The 19460-nt window shown below is 48.6% G+C and overlaps 1 protein-coding gene across 3 annotated transcripts in view; it reads right to left on the bottom strand.

Annotated features, from left to right (window-relative positions):
* The window catches only part of VWCE (von Willebrand factor C and EGF domains), a 333354-nt gene that overhangs the window by 50398 nt on the left and 263496 nt on the right, over positions 1-19460 (bottom strand). For 2 of the 3 annotated variants that reach the window (XM_030201137.1, XM_030201138.1), the window contains 3 exons: positions 3602-3692; positions 3431-3513; positions 2819-2909 (listed from right to left, as the gene is read on the bottom strand). In XM_030201137.1, the coding sequence (XP_030056997.1) occupies positions 2819-2909; positions 3431-3513; positions 3602-3692 (265 nt within the window). The remainder of the gene's footprint in view (positions 1-2818; positions 2910-3430; positions 3514-3601; positions 3693-19460) is intronic. The other variant, XR_003941942.1, reaches the window with a different exon arrangement.

The following is a 19460-nucleotide window of genomic DNA, read 5'->3' as shown; positions in this document are numbered from 1 at the left end:
GCACTGAGATTTACACCTGGTTTTAGTTAGTGTAACTCCTCGCACCCAAAGTTGAGGGTGGATCCCAGTGCTACGAGCTATTCAGGGCGCCGATCCCAGAACACCCGTTATAGAATACCATTCAGTGCCGATATTTTTGGTGCCGAATTTTGAATGTTATTTACTGAATCCAGCATTAACCCCCCGATATTCAAAAGTATTTAACCAGCAAGGATCGGCACCTGGACGGTTAAATGCCCCATAACTGGGTATCCAGCAATATTCTGAGGGGGTTATCTGGCTATCTCCCGCTAAATATCACCAGCTAGCAGATAGCCAGTTATATTGACAGACATAAACAGCTATCTGCTGATTTTCAGCCCCACTTTAGCGGCTATATTTGGCCACATGAATATAAGAACATAAGAGTAGCTATACTGGGTAAGACCAATGGTCCATCTAGCCCAGTATCCTGTTTCCAATAGTGGCCAAGCCAAACCCCAAACCGTGGGAACATTCCATGCTACAAGTCCCAGGGCAAGTAGCTGCTTCCCCATATCTGTCTCAATACCAGACATGGTCTGACCCAGTATAGCTACTCTTATGTTCTTATATTCGTGTGGCCAAATATAGTCACTAAAGTGAGTCTGAAAATCAGCAGATAACTGGTTAGGTCAGTTGATATAACCGGCTATCTGCTAGCCACTAACTGGTGATATTTAGCGGTAGATAGCCAGCTAACCCCCTCAGAATATTGCTGAATACCTGACCGGTGAAATACTTTTGAACATGGGAGGGGGGGTGGTTAAAGCTGGATTCAGTAAATGACATTCAAAATACGGCATTAAAAACAATTCGGCACTGGTGTTCGGCACAGGTGTTCTGGGATCAGTGCCCTTTATAGAATAGCTCATAGCACTGGGATCCTTATTTATTTATTTATTTAATTTATGTATTTATTTATTTAGATTTTGCTCACACCTTTTTCAGTAGTAGCTCAAAGTGAGTTACATTCAGGTACACTGGATATTTCTCTGTCCCAGGAGGGCTCACAATCTAAGTTTGTACCTGAGGCAATGGAGTGTTAAGTGACTTGCCCAACATTTCCTCCAGGAACTTGACCAAACCTTTTTTAAACCTAGATATGCTAACCGCTGCTACCACATGCTCTGGCAATGAGTTCCAGACTTTACTATTCGTTGTGTGAAAAAATATTTCTACCTATTTTTCTTAAAAGTATTTCTGTGTAACTTCCTTGAGTGTCCCCTAGTCTTTGTACCTTTGGGAACGAGTAAAAAATTGATTTACTTGTACTCATTCTACACCACCAATCATATCTCCCCTAACCTCTTTAGCCTTTCCTCATACTAGAGGAGTTCCATCCCCTTTATCATTTTGGTTGCTCTTCTTTGAACCTTTTCTAATTCTGCTACATCTTTTTTGAGATACGGCAACAAGAACTGAACGTAATACTCAAGATGTGGTGGCAGCATGTAGCAATAAAGAGGCATTATAGTATTTTCAGTCTTATTCACCATCCCTTTCCTAATAATTCCTATTATCCTGTTTGCTTTTTTGGCCGCTGCCCCACACTGAGCATAAGATTTCAGCATATTATCTACAACCAGAAGTGTAGCCAGGTTTTGATGTCAGGGCAAGCAAACCTTTTGTAAAACAAAAGTGCTGGTGCGAGGCTAAAGGACCAATACACATAGGTGCCATTTTATACATAATCCATTCAGGGGAGCAGCTGCTCCCCTTGCACCCCACGTAGCTACGCCTCTGTCTACAATGACACCTAGATCTTTTTCTTGAGTGTTGGCCCCCAAAGTGGACCCTAGCATCACCTTGCATTTGTACATATTAAATTTCATCATCCATCTGAATGCCCAGTCTAATGTTAAATAGCACCGGTCCCAGCACTGATCCCTGCGGCACTCCACTGTTCACCCTCCTCCATTGAGAGAAATGACCGTTTAACCCTACCTTCTGTTTTCTGTCCAATAACCAATTCCTAATTCACACCAGAACCTTGCCTCCTATCCCATGACTCTTTAATTTTCTCAGGAGTCTCTCATGAAGAACTTTATCAAAAACTTTCTGAAAATCTAGATAAACTACATCAACTGGCTCACCTTTATCCACATGTTTATTCATGCCTTCAAAGAAATGAAGCAAATTGGTGAGGCAAGACTTCCTTTGGCTGAACCTATGCTGACTCTGTCCCATTAAACTATGTTTGTCTGCGTGTTTGGTAATTTTATTCTTTATAATAGTTTCCACTATTTTGCCCAGCACTGACATCAGGCTTACCAGTCTGTAATTTCCTGGATCACCCCAGAACCCTTTTTAAAAATCGGCATCACATTGGCCACCCTCTAATCTTCAGGTACTACGGACAATTTCAACTACATATGTGTGATATCCCGCAAAGCCTGAAAATAAACATAGCTGTTTATCTTCCAACCAGCTAAAAATAAACTGGGTATTCAATGCCCCTAAATGATTGCAATATATTGCAAATACACTCTACACTTTTCCAAGGAACTTCTAGCATCTGTCACAGACCAGTAAAAAGTATTGTATTGTTCGCTGTCTGAAGCTGCTAGTTTTTTTTTTCAATATACTGAAAATGTACTCTGCAAGAGGGAAGAGCTGATTGTGGCACTGACAGAGGGGAACCATCCTATAAAAACCACTTAGAACAGGAAAAGAGGGAAGGTGAGTGGCAGTGGTGAACTAAATGTAAAACCTAGCAGCTTCAGAAAGAAACATACAAGACGGAGAAATGGAGACAAGACAAAAAGAGAGAGAATGAGTGAAGAAATTGAACATTTACCTTCACAAGTAGAGCAACACTCTCCTGGAGGAATGTAAGGGTCAGTGCAAGTATGCTGACATATGATTTCTTCACATTTTACTTCACCAAGCTTGGAAGGAAAACAGTTCATAGGTGAGTTTTAAACTATGAAATGTTCTTGTCTCATGGTCGACCTCAGCTTTCAGATCTAGACCCAGCAACGGCACTGCCTGTTCTCTCCTCCCACAGACAGAAGGGGGCCCTTTTACTAAGCTGCTTTAGGCACTACATGCACCCAACACAGAAAAATGGGCGAACACAGGACACACTACAGTTCCACATTAGTTTTGCCATCTGTGCACAGTAAATGTGACAATTATTTTAAAAACAATTTTGGGAAGGTGAGAGTCAGGGGTAGAGAATAGGAGGTGGTAAGTGCTACCATGGTAACATTAGCGCATGGGTATATATTCAATAAATAGAAAAAAGCCCTTTTTCACAGTCAAGTTAAAAATGGTCTTAGCACATGGGAAAGTCCTACGTAAGGATGCACTAAGCTCACTTCTTGGTGCAGCTTAGTTAAAAGGCCCCAAGTATCTGTATGCCCATTCAGGACCCTGCTCTAAAAAGCCCTCTCAGCGAATACCTCACCTGACATGTGCACTGAGTGCAATGGTCCTTCTCCAGTAGGAATGTCTGGCCACTGAGCACCTTCCTCCCCTCATAGGTACAGTCTGTGTCAAAAAAAGGGAAACCAGTCATGGCTGTTCTTAGTCTGGAAAACATATGTAGCACTTGCTAGTAGACAGCAAACGGACTTACCATGACAAATTGGGCAGCATTCCCCCTCTGCATGAAAAGGGTATGTACAGTTGAATGTGCATTCTACTGGAGAGCATGCCACGGAACCCAGCTGAAGGAAGCAAAAATAATGTCATGCAAATGCCTCCACGGTACCACACAAGAAGCACTCACAGGCTATGAACTACTGAAACCATTCCCTCACAACCCAGACTCCAAGGAATTCCAGGGTGAATTAATTAATAATGCACTGCCAGGAGACAAAGCCAGTGAGGGGCTGAGTTGTTAAACATCACAATTGCAATATGCCATATTTGTTAGTAGGTTTTAATGCTATAATAATGGTTATACAATGACTAACTAAAGATGGAAATGTAATTCTTAAGACAGAAAGATGCACTTTCATAGCTATATTGCATTCATATAAGAAGCTCCACCCAGAACTAAGGGTTAATATTCTTTACAAAATATCAGGGACAAAGTTTAAAATGAAAAATGAAACTTTTTGTGGCCAGAAATTCCAGATTTTCCCTAATGTGGCTAGAGCCACACAGGTTAAAAGGGAGAAATTTTTGGAATTTAAACACTCATTGGCCAATGGCAGCTTTTCCTTTTTAAAGTTGGCATGCAAATGTTTAATTACATATTCAAAAGCATTTAAAGAGCCAGGATCAGCACCTGGCTGGTTACATGCCCCATAACAGGCTATCTGCAAATTTTCAGCGGGACATGGCCGGCCATGACCTGCTAAACATCTGTGGCAAGCCGGTTATATCACATGATATGACTTGATGCTTACCTATTGAGTGAGTTGTATTCTGCTTTGCAAGAATTGAATTCAGTTGATACATATGGGGGTTGTGATGTTCAACCAAAGCTGGCAGTGTGTTCAGAAATATGTAGTGAGTGGAACTATACACTGAAGAGCTGTGTCTCAAAATGTAGTAGTTCTTACCAAATAGATTGTGAGGTTTTTCAAACACAAGTATTATTCTGCATGACCCCCTTTTTTGTGTGTTTCTACTATAAGTGTAAGACCTCTGAAGCAGATGGGAGTGTCCCGTTGAAATACGGCCACATGTTGGGTCATATACACGAGTGGTGCTGAATAAAGTTTATTATAACTTACTTTTGGCTGTAACACTGTTTGGTCCACCCCTACACTTTGGTTTTTTCTCTTAGACTGAAGCTGTGGACATTTACAGATAGTCAGGAGTGGGCATAAATATTCACACACAAAGTATGTATGCATGCGCATACATACTTAACTAGGGTAATATTTAGCCTGCAGCGGTAAGTGGCTTGCAAGCCCGCTTCCAGCCACAGGCTGACCTAATCCCGGATATTCAACTGAATATCTGGGTATGTAACCTGATGATCCAGAAGTTAACCGGGCACTGGCTGATATTCAGACCAATGCCTGGTTAATTCGAGTCTAATGTGAACTGCAAAAAAATCAAACTATGTGAAAGTTAGGCAATCGCCTAAGTATTACCAAATTACCTGTTTTTGACCTGTATATATATAGATATACACATGTATCCTAGTTTGTAATGTTATTAGTCCAGTAACCTAATTGGTGCCCAGGCAGCTGCATGGGCATTGTAGTCCTATATATTACAGTAGTATAAAAGGCCCGTTTCAGGCACAAATGAAAAGGGCGCTAGCAAGGTTTTCCTCGGAGTGTATATGTTTGAGAGAGTGTGTGTGAGAGTGACTGTGTGAGAGAGAGAGATTGAATGCCCGAGTGTGTGTGTGTGACAGAGAGAGAGAGTGAGTGTGGGTGTGAGTGTGTCTGTGAGAGAGAGTATGTGTGTGAGAATGAGAGTGTGTATGAGTGCGTATGTGAGCCACAGTGAGTGTTAGAGAGTGTGTTTCACACAGATACAGTGTGTGTGAGAGAGAGTGTGTGTGAGAGTATGTGTGCGATACACAGACTCTCTGTGAAACCGAGAGAGTGTTTGAGATCGAGAGAGTGTTCGAGAGTGACTGTGTGACACATAGAGAGTGAATGTGATACAGTGTGAAACACAGAGTGTGTGAGAGACAGTGTGTGAGAGTGAGAGAAAGACACTGACTGTGTGAGAGAGAGAGTTTGTGTGTGACAGATACCCCCTCCCCTCTCTGGTCTCAGGACCCCCTCCCCTCCTCACCTCCCCCCCTCAGGTCTCTGGACCCCCTCCCATCTGGTCTCAGGACCCTTCTCCCTGGTCTCAGGCCCCCCTCCACCCCCCTCTCTGGTATCAGGACTCCCTCACCCCCTCTGGTCTCAGGACCCCCTCCCCCTCCACCTAGGGGGGGTACTGCTGAACTGGAGGGAATGGAGCTGCCGAGAGGGGGGGCATCCTTCCAGTGTCTTCCCTCTTTCTCTCCCCATCCTTCCAATGTCTCCCCTCTTTCTTTCTGCATCCTTCCATCCTGTGTCTCCTCTTTCTCGCTACCCTTCCATCCAGCGTCTTCCCTCTTTCGTTCCCCATCCTTCCACCCATCTACCCTCTCTCCTGATCCTCCAATCTAATGTCTCTCTCCCCCTCCTTCTATCCAGTGTCTCTCTATCTCTCTACCCTTTTCTGTTCAGTGTCCCTTTCTCTCTCCACATCCATTCATCCATCTCCCCCTTTCTCTCCCCATCCTTCCATCGTCTTTTTCTCCCCATCCTTCCATCTGTTTTCCCTCTTTCTCTCCCCATCCTTCCATCCGTCTACCCCCCTCTCCCGATTCTTCAATCCAGACTTGTCTCTCTCTCTATCCCCTTCTTTCCATCCAGGCCCGCCATGCCCCCCCCCCCCCCGAGGTCGCCGCAGCCACCGCTCCCCCCCTCCGTCTGCCCAGCCATTTTCCCTCCAGGCCTGCCCACCCAGCAGACCTGCCAAGTCTCCCGCGAAACACCCGGCGCCAGCTCCCATTTCTGGCCACTGCTGCTTCTTCTGTTGAGCAGCAGCGGCCACCACAAAAACAAAAACAGCTGTTTTTAAAAAGCAAGTGCGGCACCGCAGGCAGCCATCAGGCATTGGCTGTCTGCTCTGCAGCCGCTCCTCTCACCTCTCACGTCACTGCGCTCCTCCGGGGTTCTGCCCAAATTTTGCCCCTGAACACGCCTACATAAGGGACAAGTAAATGTACATATTTCTTGGCACTGAACATAATTTTGTGTGCTTAATCCTATTATGAAATCCCTTTATGTGCTTACAAATGCTTTTATGCAGTAAGAACACCTGCTCCCTCGACCTCTGCCAATCAAAGATAGTGCAGCAGGCAAGTATGGGCCTCATAGAAGGTGGCACTAAAACTGTGAACTCCTCTCTTTCTAATGGGCAATCACCAACAGCATTGCTAAAGAAAAACAACCTTGACCATGACAAACTTGAAAGTTACCGGCCAGTTTCCAAGATCCCATTTCTAGGGAAACTAATAGAACAAACAGTCTGTGTTCAACTCAATGATTGGCTTGAAGAGAGAAACTGGCTAGATTTGTGTCAATCTAGATTCAGACCTGGTTATGGAACAGAAATGGTCCTCGTATTCCTTCTAGGTGACCTTCACAGAAACCGAGACAGGGGATTTGCCTCGGTGTTAGTACTGTTAGATTTCTTAGCAGCTGTGGATCTTGATATCATGCTAGCATGACTGGCAGAAACAGATATCAATGGAACAGTATTTTCGAGGTTCAGATCCTATCTATCAGACAGGCAACAACAAATAATGTTTGTCCCTCATCGCCACCATGGGCACTGACCTGTGGGGTACCACAAGGATCAATACTGTCACCTATTTTGTTCAATATCTACCTCAAGCCATTAGCCTAGCTGATTAGATCAATGGACCCTCAGTTCTACATGGTGGAAAACAATGAAGCAGATCAGTGGTAAACGTAAACAAGCTTTATTAATAAAATAACATATAACGTATACTACCCTCAGTTCTACGTCCACGCAGATGATGTGCAGCTACTCATACCCATTGAACCTGACTTACCTACAGCCCTGAATAAACTGATTACCTGTCTAACATCAATTCAAGAATGGGCTAAACACACAATGTTTGCCTGAACCCAAGAAAAACAGAGTTTCTCTGGGTCCCTAACACAAGTGAACACATACCTGACATCAAAATTTCTTCTGGGAAGTATGAACTCCCCCTCAAATTACAATTACAAATTACAGGAACCTTGGAATACAGTTGGATTCAACACTTACTCCGATTCCCCAAATCCAAGCAACCTTCAAAAGCTGCTTCTACTATTTGTGACAACTAGTCCGCCTCTCTCCTTATATTGAGTAGGTAAAATTTATCCCAGTTGTGCATGCCATGATAACATCAAGACTGGATTCCTGTAATGCACTCTACAATGGTCTGACTACAAAGGGTCTGCACCAGCAACAAGTGATTCAGAATGCTGCAGCAAACTCATAGAAGGTTGCAAGTGATGTGACCACATTACACCATTTTTGCAAAACCTTTACTGGCTACCACTAAAATACAGGGCTAAATTGAAAACTCTATGGGTCCTGTTTACTAACATGCTTATTTTCGAAGGAGATCGCCGGCCATTTTCCGACACAAATTGGGAGATGGCCGGGGATCTCCTGAACCCGGCCAAATCAGTATAATCGAAAGCCGATTTTGGCCGGCGCCAACTGCTTTTCATCGCGGAGCCGGCCAAACTTCAAGGGGGCGTGTCGGTAGGGTAGCAAAGGCGGGACAGGAGCATGCTCACGAGATGGCCGGCTTTGCCCGATAATGGAAAAAAGAAAGCCGGCCTTGACGAGCATTTCGCCGGCTTCACTTGGTCCCTTTTTTTCACGACCAAGCTTCAAAAAGGTGCCCCAACTAACCAAATGACCACCGGAGGGAATTGGGGATGACCTCCCCTTACTCCCCCAGTGGTCACCAACCCCCTCCCACCCCCCCAAAAAAAAATTTTTGCCAGCCTCTATGCCAGCCTCAAATGTCATACCCAGCTCCATGACAGCAGTATGCAGGTCCCTGGAGCAGTATTTAGTGGGTGCAGTGCACTTCAGGCAGGTGGACCTAGGCCCATCCCCCCCTACCTGTTACACTTGTGGTGGTAAATGTTAAGCCCTCCAAAACTCCCCAAAACACACTGTACCCACATGTAGGTGCCCCCCTTCACCCCTAAGGGCTATAGTAATGGTGTATAATTGTGGGGAGTGGATTTCGGGGGGGGGGGATTTGGGGGGCTCAGCACCCAAGATAAGGGAGGTATGCATCTGGGATCAATTTTTGAAGTCCAATGCAGTGCCCCCTAGGGTGCCCGGTTCCGGTGTCCTGGCATGTCAGGGGGACCAGTGCACTACAAATGCTGGCCCCTCCCATGACCAAATGCCTTGGATTTGGCCGGGTTTGAGATGGCCGGCCTCGGTTTCCATTATTGGCGAAAACCGATGCTGGCCATCTCAAACCCGGCCATCTCTGACATTTGGCCGGCCCCAACCATATTATCAAAAAGAAAGATGGCCGGCCATCTTTTTTGATAATATGCTTCGGGATCTCTGTTTGCGGCGCCGGCCATTTAGATGGCCGCCCATATAGATGGCCGGCACCGTTCGATTATGCCCCTCTAAGGCATGCTGGTGTTTTTAGTGCACACTAATGGTAGAGACATCCATATATTCCTATGGGTCTACAGTACTGCTTAGTAACAGAGCCCTATGTCTGATCTTCAAGGCCCTTAAAGGAAATGGCCCTGAACACTGAAGACCAAGATGACCCTCTACACACCTCCAAGGACACTAAGGTCCTCCCAAGGGGTATTCCAAACCTCACCCTCTCCAAAAGACATAAGTACAGAAGTAATGCCACACTGGGAAAAGACCAAGGGTCCATCGAGCCCAGCATCCTGTCCACAACACCGGCAATCGAGGCCAAGGGCACCTGGCGAGCTTCCCAAACGTACAAACATTCTATACATGTTATTCCTGGAATTGTGGATTTTTCCCAGGTCCATTTAGTAGTGGTTTATGGATTTGTCCTTTAGGAAACCGTCTAACCCCTTTTTAAACTCTGCCAAGCTAACCACCTTCACCACGTTCTCCGGCAACAAATTCCAGAGTTTAATTATGCGTTGGGTGAAGAAACATTTTCTCCGATTTGTATTAAATTTACTACACTGTAGTTTAATCGCATGCCCCCTAGTCCTAGTATTTTTGGAAAGCGTGAACAAACACTTCACATCCACCTGTTCCACTCCACTCATTATTTTATATATCTCTATCATGTCTCCCCTCAGCCGTCTCTTCTCCAAGCTGAAAAGCCCTAGCCTCCTTAGTCTTTCTTCATAGGGAAGTCGTCCCATCCCCGCTATCATTTTAGTCGCCCTTCGTTGCACCATTTCCAATTCTACTATATATTTCTTGAGATGCGGCGACCAGAATTGAACACAATACTCAAGGTGCGGTCGCACCATGGAGCGATACAACGGCATTTTCCTTGTCATCAAGCAGATGAAGCCATTACGTATGGGTTGTGTCCATCAACCAGCAGGGGGAGATAGAGAGCACTCAACTTTTCTCAGTGCCTCATGGCCAGCTAGCTCCACTGCCTCTTCAGTATTCTCTATCTCCCCAAGCAGGGTGGCTGCAGCTTCTTCGAGCTCCATCAAAATCTGCCTGGGGGTGGCTCCTGGCTTGCCAGTTGTTAGCCGGGGTGTTAGAGGCTATAGCAGCTTCACTTTGAAGGCACATAGGTCAGCCCTTTCCCTGCCTTACCCATGCCCCCGTGGATGTGGACATATTAGCTTGCTTTTCCCTGTCCTTTCCCACTCAGTGGATGCAGGCACATTGGTTCGCCTTTCCCTGCCTTTCCCACTTATCTGAGCCTCCGGAGTGTTTTTATTTACCTCTTTTGCCTCTGCTTTCCTCACAGCCTTAAAAGAGGTTTTTTTCTTGAGATTCTTCTGCAGGACCGGAGCTGTGATACTCGGTCCATTGAGGTAAGAGTGTTTTCTGACTCCTCCTGAGTGGGTCCGCGATCGGGACGTTTTTGGCGCGAACCACCATTTTTTAATTTTACCGCTGTTTTCGGCGTGGCTGCGGAGACTGTAAAGCGCTATTCTAAATGTGGCAAGCGCAAATCAGCAGCAGGGCTCTGTAATTCGTGCTGTACAGACAGTAGAGCTGGCTCGAGCATGGCGAACGGCGATCTTTTGCGCTCTGAGCTGGCAGCGGACGCCATTTTGGATTTTCCACATGGCGCGGCCTCCATTGCGACGGAGAGCCCTGAATCCAGGGTGGGGGGGTCCTCTGAGTGAGGCTAATAATAGAGCTGATAGCCCTGGGCAGGATCCGGGCGGTCAGGGAGCGGTTTTCTCCCCTGATTTTGTTTTAATGCTGCATAGAGCATACATGCTTAAAAGAGCTCTTCCATAGGGATCTTCGGACCCTCTGCCTGCCCCCCCAGTGGATCCTGGCCTTTTGGAGTTGGCTTTGCCTGTTTCTTATCCTCCTGATAAACGCAGAAGGGCTAATTCCCCTTCTGAGTGTGGCGCACCCCCCTTTTCCCCTCCGTGGTGGGGCTATGAGGATACTGAGGGGTCTGGCAGAACTTCTTGGGCTGAGGAGCCAGAGTTGGGTGCAGAATTGTCACAGGAGCTTGATGATCCGTCTGCAGTGAGGATTTTCCACCGCGAGGAGCTGCCAGCGCTTATTTCAGATGCCTTACAAGCCCTCTCGATTGAAGATCCTGGGAGTGGCACAGCCTCCTCGGTTAATCCAAGGATGGCTAGTACCAGAAAGCCTGCTCGAGCCTTTCCTTTGCATGACTCCATCCAAGAGCTTATTTCGGCTCAATGGGCTGACCCCGAGGGACCTTTGAAGGTTGCCAGGGCTATGGGGCAATTATACCCTCTGAGTGAGGAACATTTGGCTCGCTTTGCAATGCCTAAAGTGGATGCCCTGGTCACGGCTGTGACAAAGAGAACTACCCTCCCTGTTGAAGGAGGTGTTGCCCTGAAGGATATTCAAGACCGCAGGCTTGATTCAGCTCTGAAGCGGTCCTTTGATTTGGCAGGTCTCACTGTTCGGGCGTCTGCATGCAGTTGTTATGCTGCTAGAGCCTGCCTGGCTTGGTTATAGCAGGCAGTGGAACAGCCTGGTGATGGAGCGGAGACCTTATCTGAAGTGGCTCTGCGGATGGAGTTGGCCTTGTCCTTTTTGGCTGACGCCCTTTATGATATGGTCAGAGCTTCGGCTAAGCAAATGGCTATAGCAGTGGCGGCTCACCGCACTCTTTGGCTACGACATTGGGCGGCGGACATGGCCTCTAAGCAAAGGTTGGTGAAGTTGCCCTTTCAAGGCCTTCTCCTGTTTGGTGAGGAGCTGGAAAACATTGTTAAAGGCCTGGGGGATTCCAAACCTCAGCGCTTACCTGAAGATAGGCCGAAGCCTTCCTCTAAGGGTCAGGCGGTCCGCTCCGTGAAGCTAGAAGGTACCGCCCGGGGCATGCTGCTGGGTTCACTTCACGTGCCCGCTTTCAGCAGAGAAACTCCTTTCGCTCGGACAAACGTTCCGCAGCTGCCGGTTCAAGGCCTGGAGTTCAGGGGCGACTCTCTCAATGATGGTGCACCGGCCCTCTCCTCGCTTCCTGTCATTAGAGGAAGACTTTCCCTCTTTTTCGAGGAGTGGGTCAAAATCTCCGCAGATCAGTGGGTCTTGGACCTGATCAGAGACGGATACCAAATGGAATTCGATGCCCCGGTGAGAGACATGTTTGTGGAGTCCCGATGCGGTTCTGCCGCCAAACGGGCAGCGGTAGAGGAGACTCTGCACGGTCTGTGCCAGATAGGGGTTGTGACCCCGGTGCCTCCCGCCGAACAAGGTCTAGGCCGCTACTCCATTTACTTTGTGGTGCCACGAAAAGGCGGGTCTTTTCGCCCGATCCTGAACTTAAAAGAGCTAAACAAGTCCTTAAGAGTGCGGCATTTTCACATGGAAACCCTGCGCTCCATCATTGCGGCGGTACAGCCAGGAGAGTTTCTCACGTCTCTGGACCTGAAAGAAGCTTACTTGCACATACCAATTTGGCCCCCGCACCAGAAGTTTCTGCGGTTTGCGGTGTTGGGAAACCATTTCCAGTTTTGGGCCTTGCCTTTTGGCTTCGCCACAGCTCCCCGAACCTTCTCCAAGGTAATGGTGGTAGTATCTGCCTTTCTCAGGCGAGAGGGTATCCGGGTTCACCCGTACCTAGATGATTGGCTCATCAAAGCAGACTCAGAAAAAGAGAGTCATCTAGCTACAGCCAGAGTGGTTTCAGTCCTTCAATCTCTGGGCTGGGTCGTCAATATGGCCAAAAGTTACCTGACCCCCTCTCAATCTCTAGAATATTTGGGGGCCAGGTTCGACACAGCCTCGGGCTATGTGTTTCTTCCCGAACAAAGGCGGTGCAAGCTTCAGAATCAGGTCTGTCTGCTCCTGAGGATGCCCCGCCCGCGAGCTTGGGACATTGTCAAGCTGTTGGGATTGATGACGGCCACCTTGGAAGTGGTGCCATGGGCGAGAGCGCACCTGAGACCTCTACAGTATTCTCTACTTCAACGATGGTTTCCAGTATCTCAGGATTATCAATGCAGACTTTCTTGGCTCCCTGCGGCCCGCCTCAGTATGGAGTGTGTCACATACTCAAAGCTGGAAACTGGGTTTGTGAGCCCTTGGGCCACTGCCGAGGAGCAGCAGTAGCAGGCAAAACCACCCCACACCAGAAGCAAGGCAGAACAGACATACCGACAAATCCAGGCAAGGTCTCTAGGCAGTCAGCCAGCAAGCAGAAGACAGGTCCAGGCAACGGTTCAAAAGGCAGGCGGCAAGCAAAGCAAAGTCCAGGTCCAGGCAAAGATTCAATAGGCAGGCGGCAAACAAAGCAAAGTCCAGGTCCAGGCAAAGGTTCAAAAGACAGGTGGCAAGCAAAGCAAAATCCAGGTCCTGGCAAAGGTTCAAAAGGCAGGAAACCAGCAAAAGCAGAATCAGGTCCAGACAAAGTTTCTCAGGCAGAAGTGCACCAGCACCCACATACCAGGGCCTAAGACGCAATGCAAAGGCAACTGACTGCAGTCTCTAGGTGATTAATAAAGCCCATCCACACCTGAGGTGCAGCTGCAGCAACTCTGAGCAACAATGGAGGCTGTTCCCACAGGAGATCTCTAAGGACCAAATAAGGGCTTCCTTCCTGTCCTCGTTACTCCAAGATGGCTTCCTATGATATGATCTATCCAAGATGGCTGTACCCCTTGAGCTATCCAAGATAGCTACGACTCTTGAACCATCCAAGATGGCTGCCGCCATTGATCCAACCCAGATGACGCCGGCCAGAGATAGGAAACCGAAACAGATCTTCCCAAAGACAGAACTACTCCAGAAAGGATAGGCAGAAGCCAGCTCAGAAGCCAACCCCCAGAAATCAGGTAGAGGCTGTGAGGGGTCACGACCACAGACGTGACAGAGTGGTGGCTCTCGGACAGCATGTTGTGGCAGGGAATGCCGCTGGCGCTCCCCGATTGGTGCCTAGTGGTGACAGATGCCAGCCTGAAGAGCTGGGCCGCACATTGCCAGGGGAAGCATGCCCAGGGTCTGTGGACGCCCGATGAGTCGGAGTGGTCTATCAACCGCCTGGAGTTGAAAGTGGTGTTTCTGGCTCTTCTGGCCTTTCAAGTGACCCTGGAAGGATTGGCTGTCCGAGTGATGTCGGACAACATGACAGCAGTGGCCTACATAAATCGACAAGGCGGCACTCAGTGCAGAGCTCTAGCCGCGCAGGCCGAACAAATTTGCCACTGGGCCGAGCTGCATCTACAGTCCCTGTCAGCAGCTCACATTGCAGGTCAGAGCAACATGCAAGCCGACTATCTAAGCAGGCATCAGATCGATGCAGCGGAGTGGGAACTAGCAGACGATGTATTCCTGCAGATATGTGCCAAATGGGGCAAGCCAGTGATGGATCTTATGGCGACCAGTTCCAATGCCAAAGTCCCGTGCTTCTTCAGCAGACGGAGGGATCCTCGCTCTGCTGGGTTGGATGCCTTGGCTCAACCCTGGCCCCTGGGCTTGCTGTATGTCTTCCCTCCGTGGCCCTTGATAGGGCAAGTGCTCCTGCGGATTCGGCTGCATCCAGGAGAAGTGGTGCTCATCGCCCCGGATTGGCCCAGGAGGCCTTGGTATGCGGACCTCCGACAGATGCTGTTGGAGGCTCCCTTTCCGTTACCTCTGGTTCCGCACCTGTTGTCACAGGGACGGTGGCCATGGAGGACGCCTGTCGCTTTGGTCTTATGGCATGGCGATTGAAAGGGCGCAATTGAGAGATAAAGGCTACTCAAATAAGGTAATTTCCACTCTCCTGCAGGCCCGTAAGCGCTCCACTTCCGTGGCTTATGCCAGGATGTGGCGCCAGTTTGAAGTCTGGTGTGTTTCAAGAGCGCTTTCTCAGTTGCGGGCTCCTGTCTTGCCGATTCTGGACTTTTTGCAGGATGGTGTACACAAAGACTTGGCCTATAATTCCCTGCGGGTGCAAGTGGCAGCATTGGCCTCCCTGCGTGGCAAGGTTGAAGGCGTGTCCTTAGCTGCTCATCCAGATGTGGCATGGTTTCTTAGAGGGGTGCTTCGGCTCCGTCCTCCCGTGCGGGCACCTTGTCCAGCTTGGAACCTGGGGTTAGTATTGAAGGCCCTTCAGGGGGCTCCCTTTGAACCGCTTTGGCGTGCTTCAGAGAAAGATTTGACACTGAAGGCCGTCTTTTTAGTGGCCATTACCTCGGCGAGACGGGTGCCAGAGCTCCAGGCACTATCCTGTAGAGACCCTTTTCTGCAATTCTCAGAGTCAGGGGTCACGGTTCGGACCGTGCCTTCCTTCATGCCTAAGGTGGTTTCAGCGTTTCACCTAAACCAGCCTGTTTTTCTTCCCTCCTTTGTTGAGGAGGAGTTTCCAGGTTCATTTGGGCAGTTGCACCTTTTGGATGTGCGCAGGACTCTGTTGCAGTATCTGCAAATTACAAATTCTTTCAGGACCTCTGATCATCTTTTTGTGCTGTTTGCAGATCCTCGCAGAGGGTCTTCAGCGTCTAAAGCCACTATTGCCCGTTGGCTCAAAGAAGCTATCTTTTCAGCATATCTGCTGTCTAGCCGGGCTCCGCCTGAAGCCTTTAAGGCACATTCCACAAGAGCGATTTCTTCTTCCTGGGCGGAAACTGGAGCACTATCTCTTCATGAGATTTGCAGTGCTGCAACATGGGCTTCTAAGCTCTCTTTCGCCCGACATACAGGCTGGATGTGGCTGCCAGGAGGGATGCACGTTTTGGAGCACAGGTGCTAGCGCCAGTGGCGTAGCCAGAAATCAATTTTTGGGTGGGCCAACAGGTTGGATGGGTGGGCACTAGACAGTGGTTTGCTGGTAAATGTTTAACAACAGGCTCTCTCCCCGGTCCACCTCTGCGCCCTCCCCCCCTCAAAATTGCAGAGCTGGCTATAGCCGGGGAGAGAGCCTGGGGGGGGGGGGGGAGGCAATGCATTACTCTCTCCAGGAAAAAAAAAATGAAATGATCCCAGGTTCCAATCTAATTCATGTTTAATGTGGGATAATATGCCATAAATAAGTAAATAAATAAATATAAACTTTTAATTTTGAGCACCTGATTCTCAAAGTGGACATATTCCAAACACTATAATGAAAAATAAAATGATTTTTTTTCTACCTTTGTTGTCTGGTGACTTTGTTTTTCTGATCATGCTGGCCCAGTATCTGATTCTGCTGCTATCTGTCCTCTTAACTCCGTTTCCAGAGCTTCCTTTCCATTTATTTCTTTACTTTCCTCCTTTCTTCTTCATTTCTTGCTCTACATCCGTAAGTAAAAGCTGGGTCCGCTGCAGACTTGACTGTCCAGTGGATCCAGCTTCTGCCTATTTTCTCCACCCATGTGCTGTTTTTCTCCTCTCTTCCTTTTCCCTCATATATCCTTCCTCTCTCTTCCCTCCTCTCCATCCATGTCAGCATTTCTTCTCTCTCCCTTTCCCTCCATCCATGTGCATCTCCTTCCTCTGTCTTCCCTCCCCTCCATCCATGTCCAGAATTTCTTCTTTCTCCCCTCCATCCATGTGCATCTCCTTCTGTCTTCCCTTCCTTCCCCTCCATCCATGTCCAACAATTCTCTCCCTGCCCTCCCCTCCATCCACCCATGTCCAGCAACCATCCTCTCTCCACTGCCCTTCCTTCCATCCATGTCCAGCAACTCTCTTCTACCCTCCCCTCCATCCACCTATGTCCAACAACTCTCCTCTCCCCTGCCCTCCCCTCTATCCACCCATGTCCAGCAACTCCCCTGCCCTCCATTCATCTATCCATCCATATCCAGCAATTCTCCTCTCTCCCCTGCCCCCCTCCATCCATCCATATCCAGAAATTCTCCTCTCTCCCCTGCCCACCCCTCCATGTCCAGCAATTTCTCCTCTCTCCCTGGTCCTTGTCCTCCCATCCATGTCCATCGATGCTCCTCTCTCCCCTTTGACCACCTCCCTCTTATTCCCTCTCCAGCACTCCCATTCCCCCCTCTGTCTCTCCCTTACCCAGTCTCCTAAATTCCTCCCCCATCTTTCACCCACTTCATTAGTCCCCCATTCCCCATACTCTGTACTTACCACCCCTCCCAGTCCCATCCATCTTCTGCTCCTTCCCTCAGCTCACTACCCCTCCCAGTCCCATCCTTCCCTCTGCTCACCACCCTCTGCTGAATAAAGAAGACAACGTGGATGCAGACAGCACAGCAGCTCACTGGTTTGCTTGCTGTGCTTTAAGTGAATGGCGACGGCTGCGCAGGGGAGTAGAAACAGAGATTTTTTAAAAAATGGCTTCCTTCTGTAGTCGCAGCGGCGAACTGGCGGGCGGCGGCACTAAAAGCATAAAGCAGCGAAGCTCTTCAATTCCGTCCTTCGCTTTCCGTTTCCTGCCCTCTCAGCGTCCCGCCTTCCTTTGATGTCATTTCCTTTCGGGCGGGCGGGACGCTGAGAGGGCAGGAAACGGAAAGCGATGGACAGAATCGAAGAGCTTTGCTGCTTTATGCTTTTAGTGCCGCTGCCCGCCAGTTCGCCGCTGCTGCCAGTCTGGAGAGATCAGCTGGGTGGGTGTGCGGGCGGGCCTGAGCTGAAATTGGGTGGGCCTGGGCCCACCCAGGCCCACCCATAGCTACGCCCCTGGCTAGCGCGTGGTGTGGCTTGTTCCCACCCTATTTAGGGATTTGTTATGATTGGGGTCAGAACCCCTCTCAAACTTACCTCTTTCCTGGGGGTCAGCTTCTTAGCTGGCTTCTGTTTCTTTTCTCTGTCCTTTCTGAGCTGGCTCTGTCTCTCTGTGCTGGCAGCTTCCAGCAGCATGGGGTTAATTGTTTTACTTTACTACAGCTGTGTGGGTGGACTGAGTTAACTCTACCTCTCTTTGGGTGTACTGGCTTCAAGTGCTTCACGGTGTTGCATTGGTGTGGGTTGGGCCTCTCTGGGTCAGTGTGCTTTTGCCTAGGTCTAGGGAGTGTGACATCATCAGGGAGGGCCTTGATAAGGAAGTGGTGTTGTTTCCTTCAGAGCCTTTGCAACAGTGGTGTTTACTTTAGGTAGGGTGGTGCAGTGTGCACTTCTGACTTTGTGTCTAGTTTCCCTGCTTGCTTTTGCTAAGGGCCAGGTTAGTGTTAGTGCAGTGTGCACTGGTGACTGTGTGTTTAGCTTTCCTGCTTTTCCCTTTTGGTTCCCCTGCTTTTCCCTCTTGGTTTTGGAAGCATTGCTGTGTGTAGGGCTTTGGAAGCTCTGTTGTTGATAGAAGTACTTCAGGGTTTGGTGTTGTTAGGAACACTGCAGAGTTTGCTGTTAGAAGTACTTCTGGTGTTTGTGCTATTGGGAGCATTGCAGTCTTTGCTGTTGGTGTTTGGTGATTTAGAATCACTTTTGGCTTATGTGTTAGCTTCCCTGCTTTTTCCTTGTGGCTCCCCTGTCTTCCCTTTTAGTGCTAGGAGCTCTTCTGGTTGCTTGCCAGAGTAGTGCTTAGGAAGCACCTTGTTAGTTTTGTATCTAGTTTGCTAGAGAGTGCTTAGGTAGCTTGTTAGTTTTGTGTTTAGCTTGTTAGTGTAGAGCTCTGCTTGTAACTTGGTGCTTAGTAGCACCTGTGTTAGCTTTGTGTTTAGTTCCCTGCTCTGTTAGTTTAGGGCTTAGGAAGTCCCTTTCTTGAGCAGAGCTTAGGAGCTCATGTTTAGTATAGGGCTTAGGAAGTCCTTTTGCCAGTTTACTGTTAGGAACACTCCTGCTGGTTTAGGGCTTGGGAGCATGTAGATCAGTTTAGGTTTAGGAGCACTTGTTTCCAGTCCTGGTCCCTGTGTCATCCGGTATCCAGTAAGTCCTGCCGGCTACTCGAACCCAGGAGCTCAACTCCTGGGGGGCTTAGTAGCTAAGCGCAGGTGAAGCTGTGCGGACCACTCCAGTGTGCTCCAGTCCAGTGTGTTCCGGTCCGGTGTGTGTTCCAGTCCTGTGTCCTCCAGTCCGGGGGATTCCAGTCCATGTGTTCCGGTTCACTGGGCAGTGCCTGCAGTCCCTGCCGGTGTGCTTACCCAGTGTTGGTTGGTGGGTTTTGCCTGCTGCTGTCGCTCCTCGGCAGCAGCCCAAGGGCTCACGTTTTCTCCAGAGCCCGGCCCCGCGGGCTCTGAACCTGAGAACCTGACAGGATTGCTTTGTTACATCCCATACGTAATGGCTTCATCTGCTTGATGACAAGGAAGGGAAAATTAGGTTCTTACCATGATAATTTTCTTTCCTTTAGTCATAGCAGATGAAGCCATGAGCCCTCCCTGTATGATTGTCTGTATTTTAGGTGCTGTTCTTGTTTCCTGAAGTTATATTCCTTCCTTGGG

The sequence above is a fragment of the Microcaecilia unicolor genome, chromosome 4 (assembly GCF_901765095.1).
Source record: "Microcaecilia unicolor chromosome 4, aMicUni1.1, whole genome shotgun sequence".
Taxonomy (NCBI): Eukaryota; Metazoa; Chordata; class Amphibia; order Gymnophiona; family Siphonopidae; genus Microcaecilia; species Microcaecilia unicolor.
This window is presented reverse-complemented; position numbering and strand designations above follow the sequence as displayed.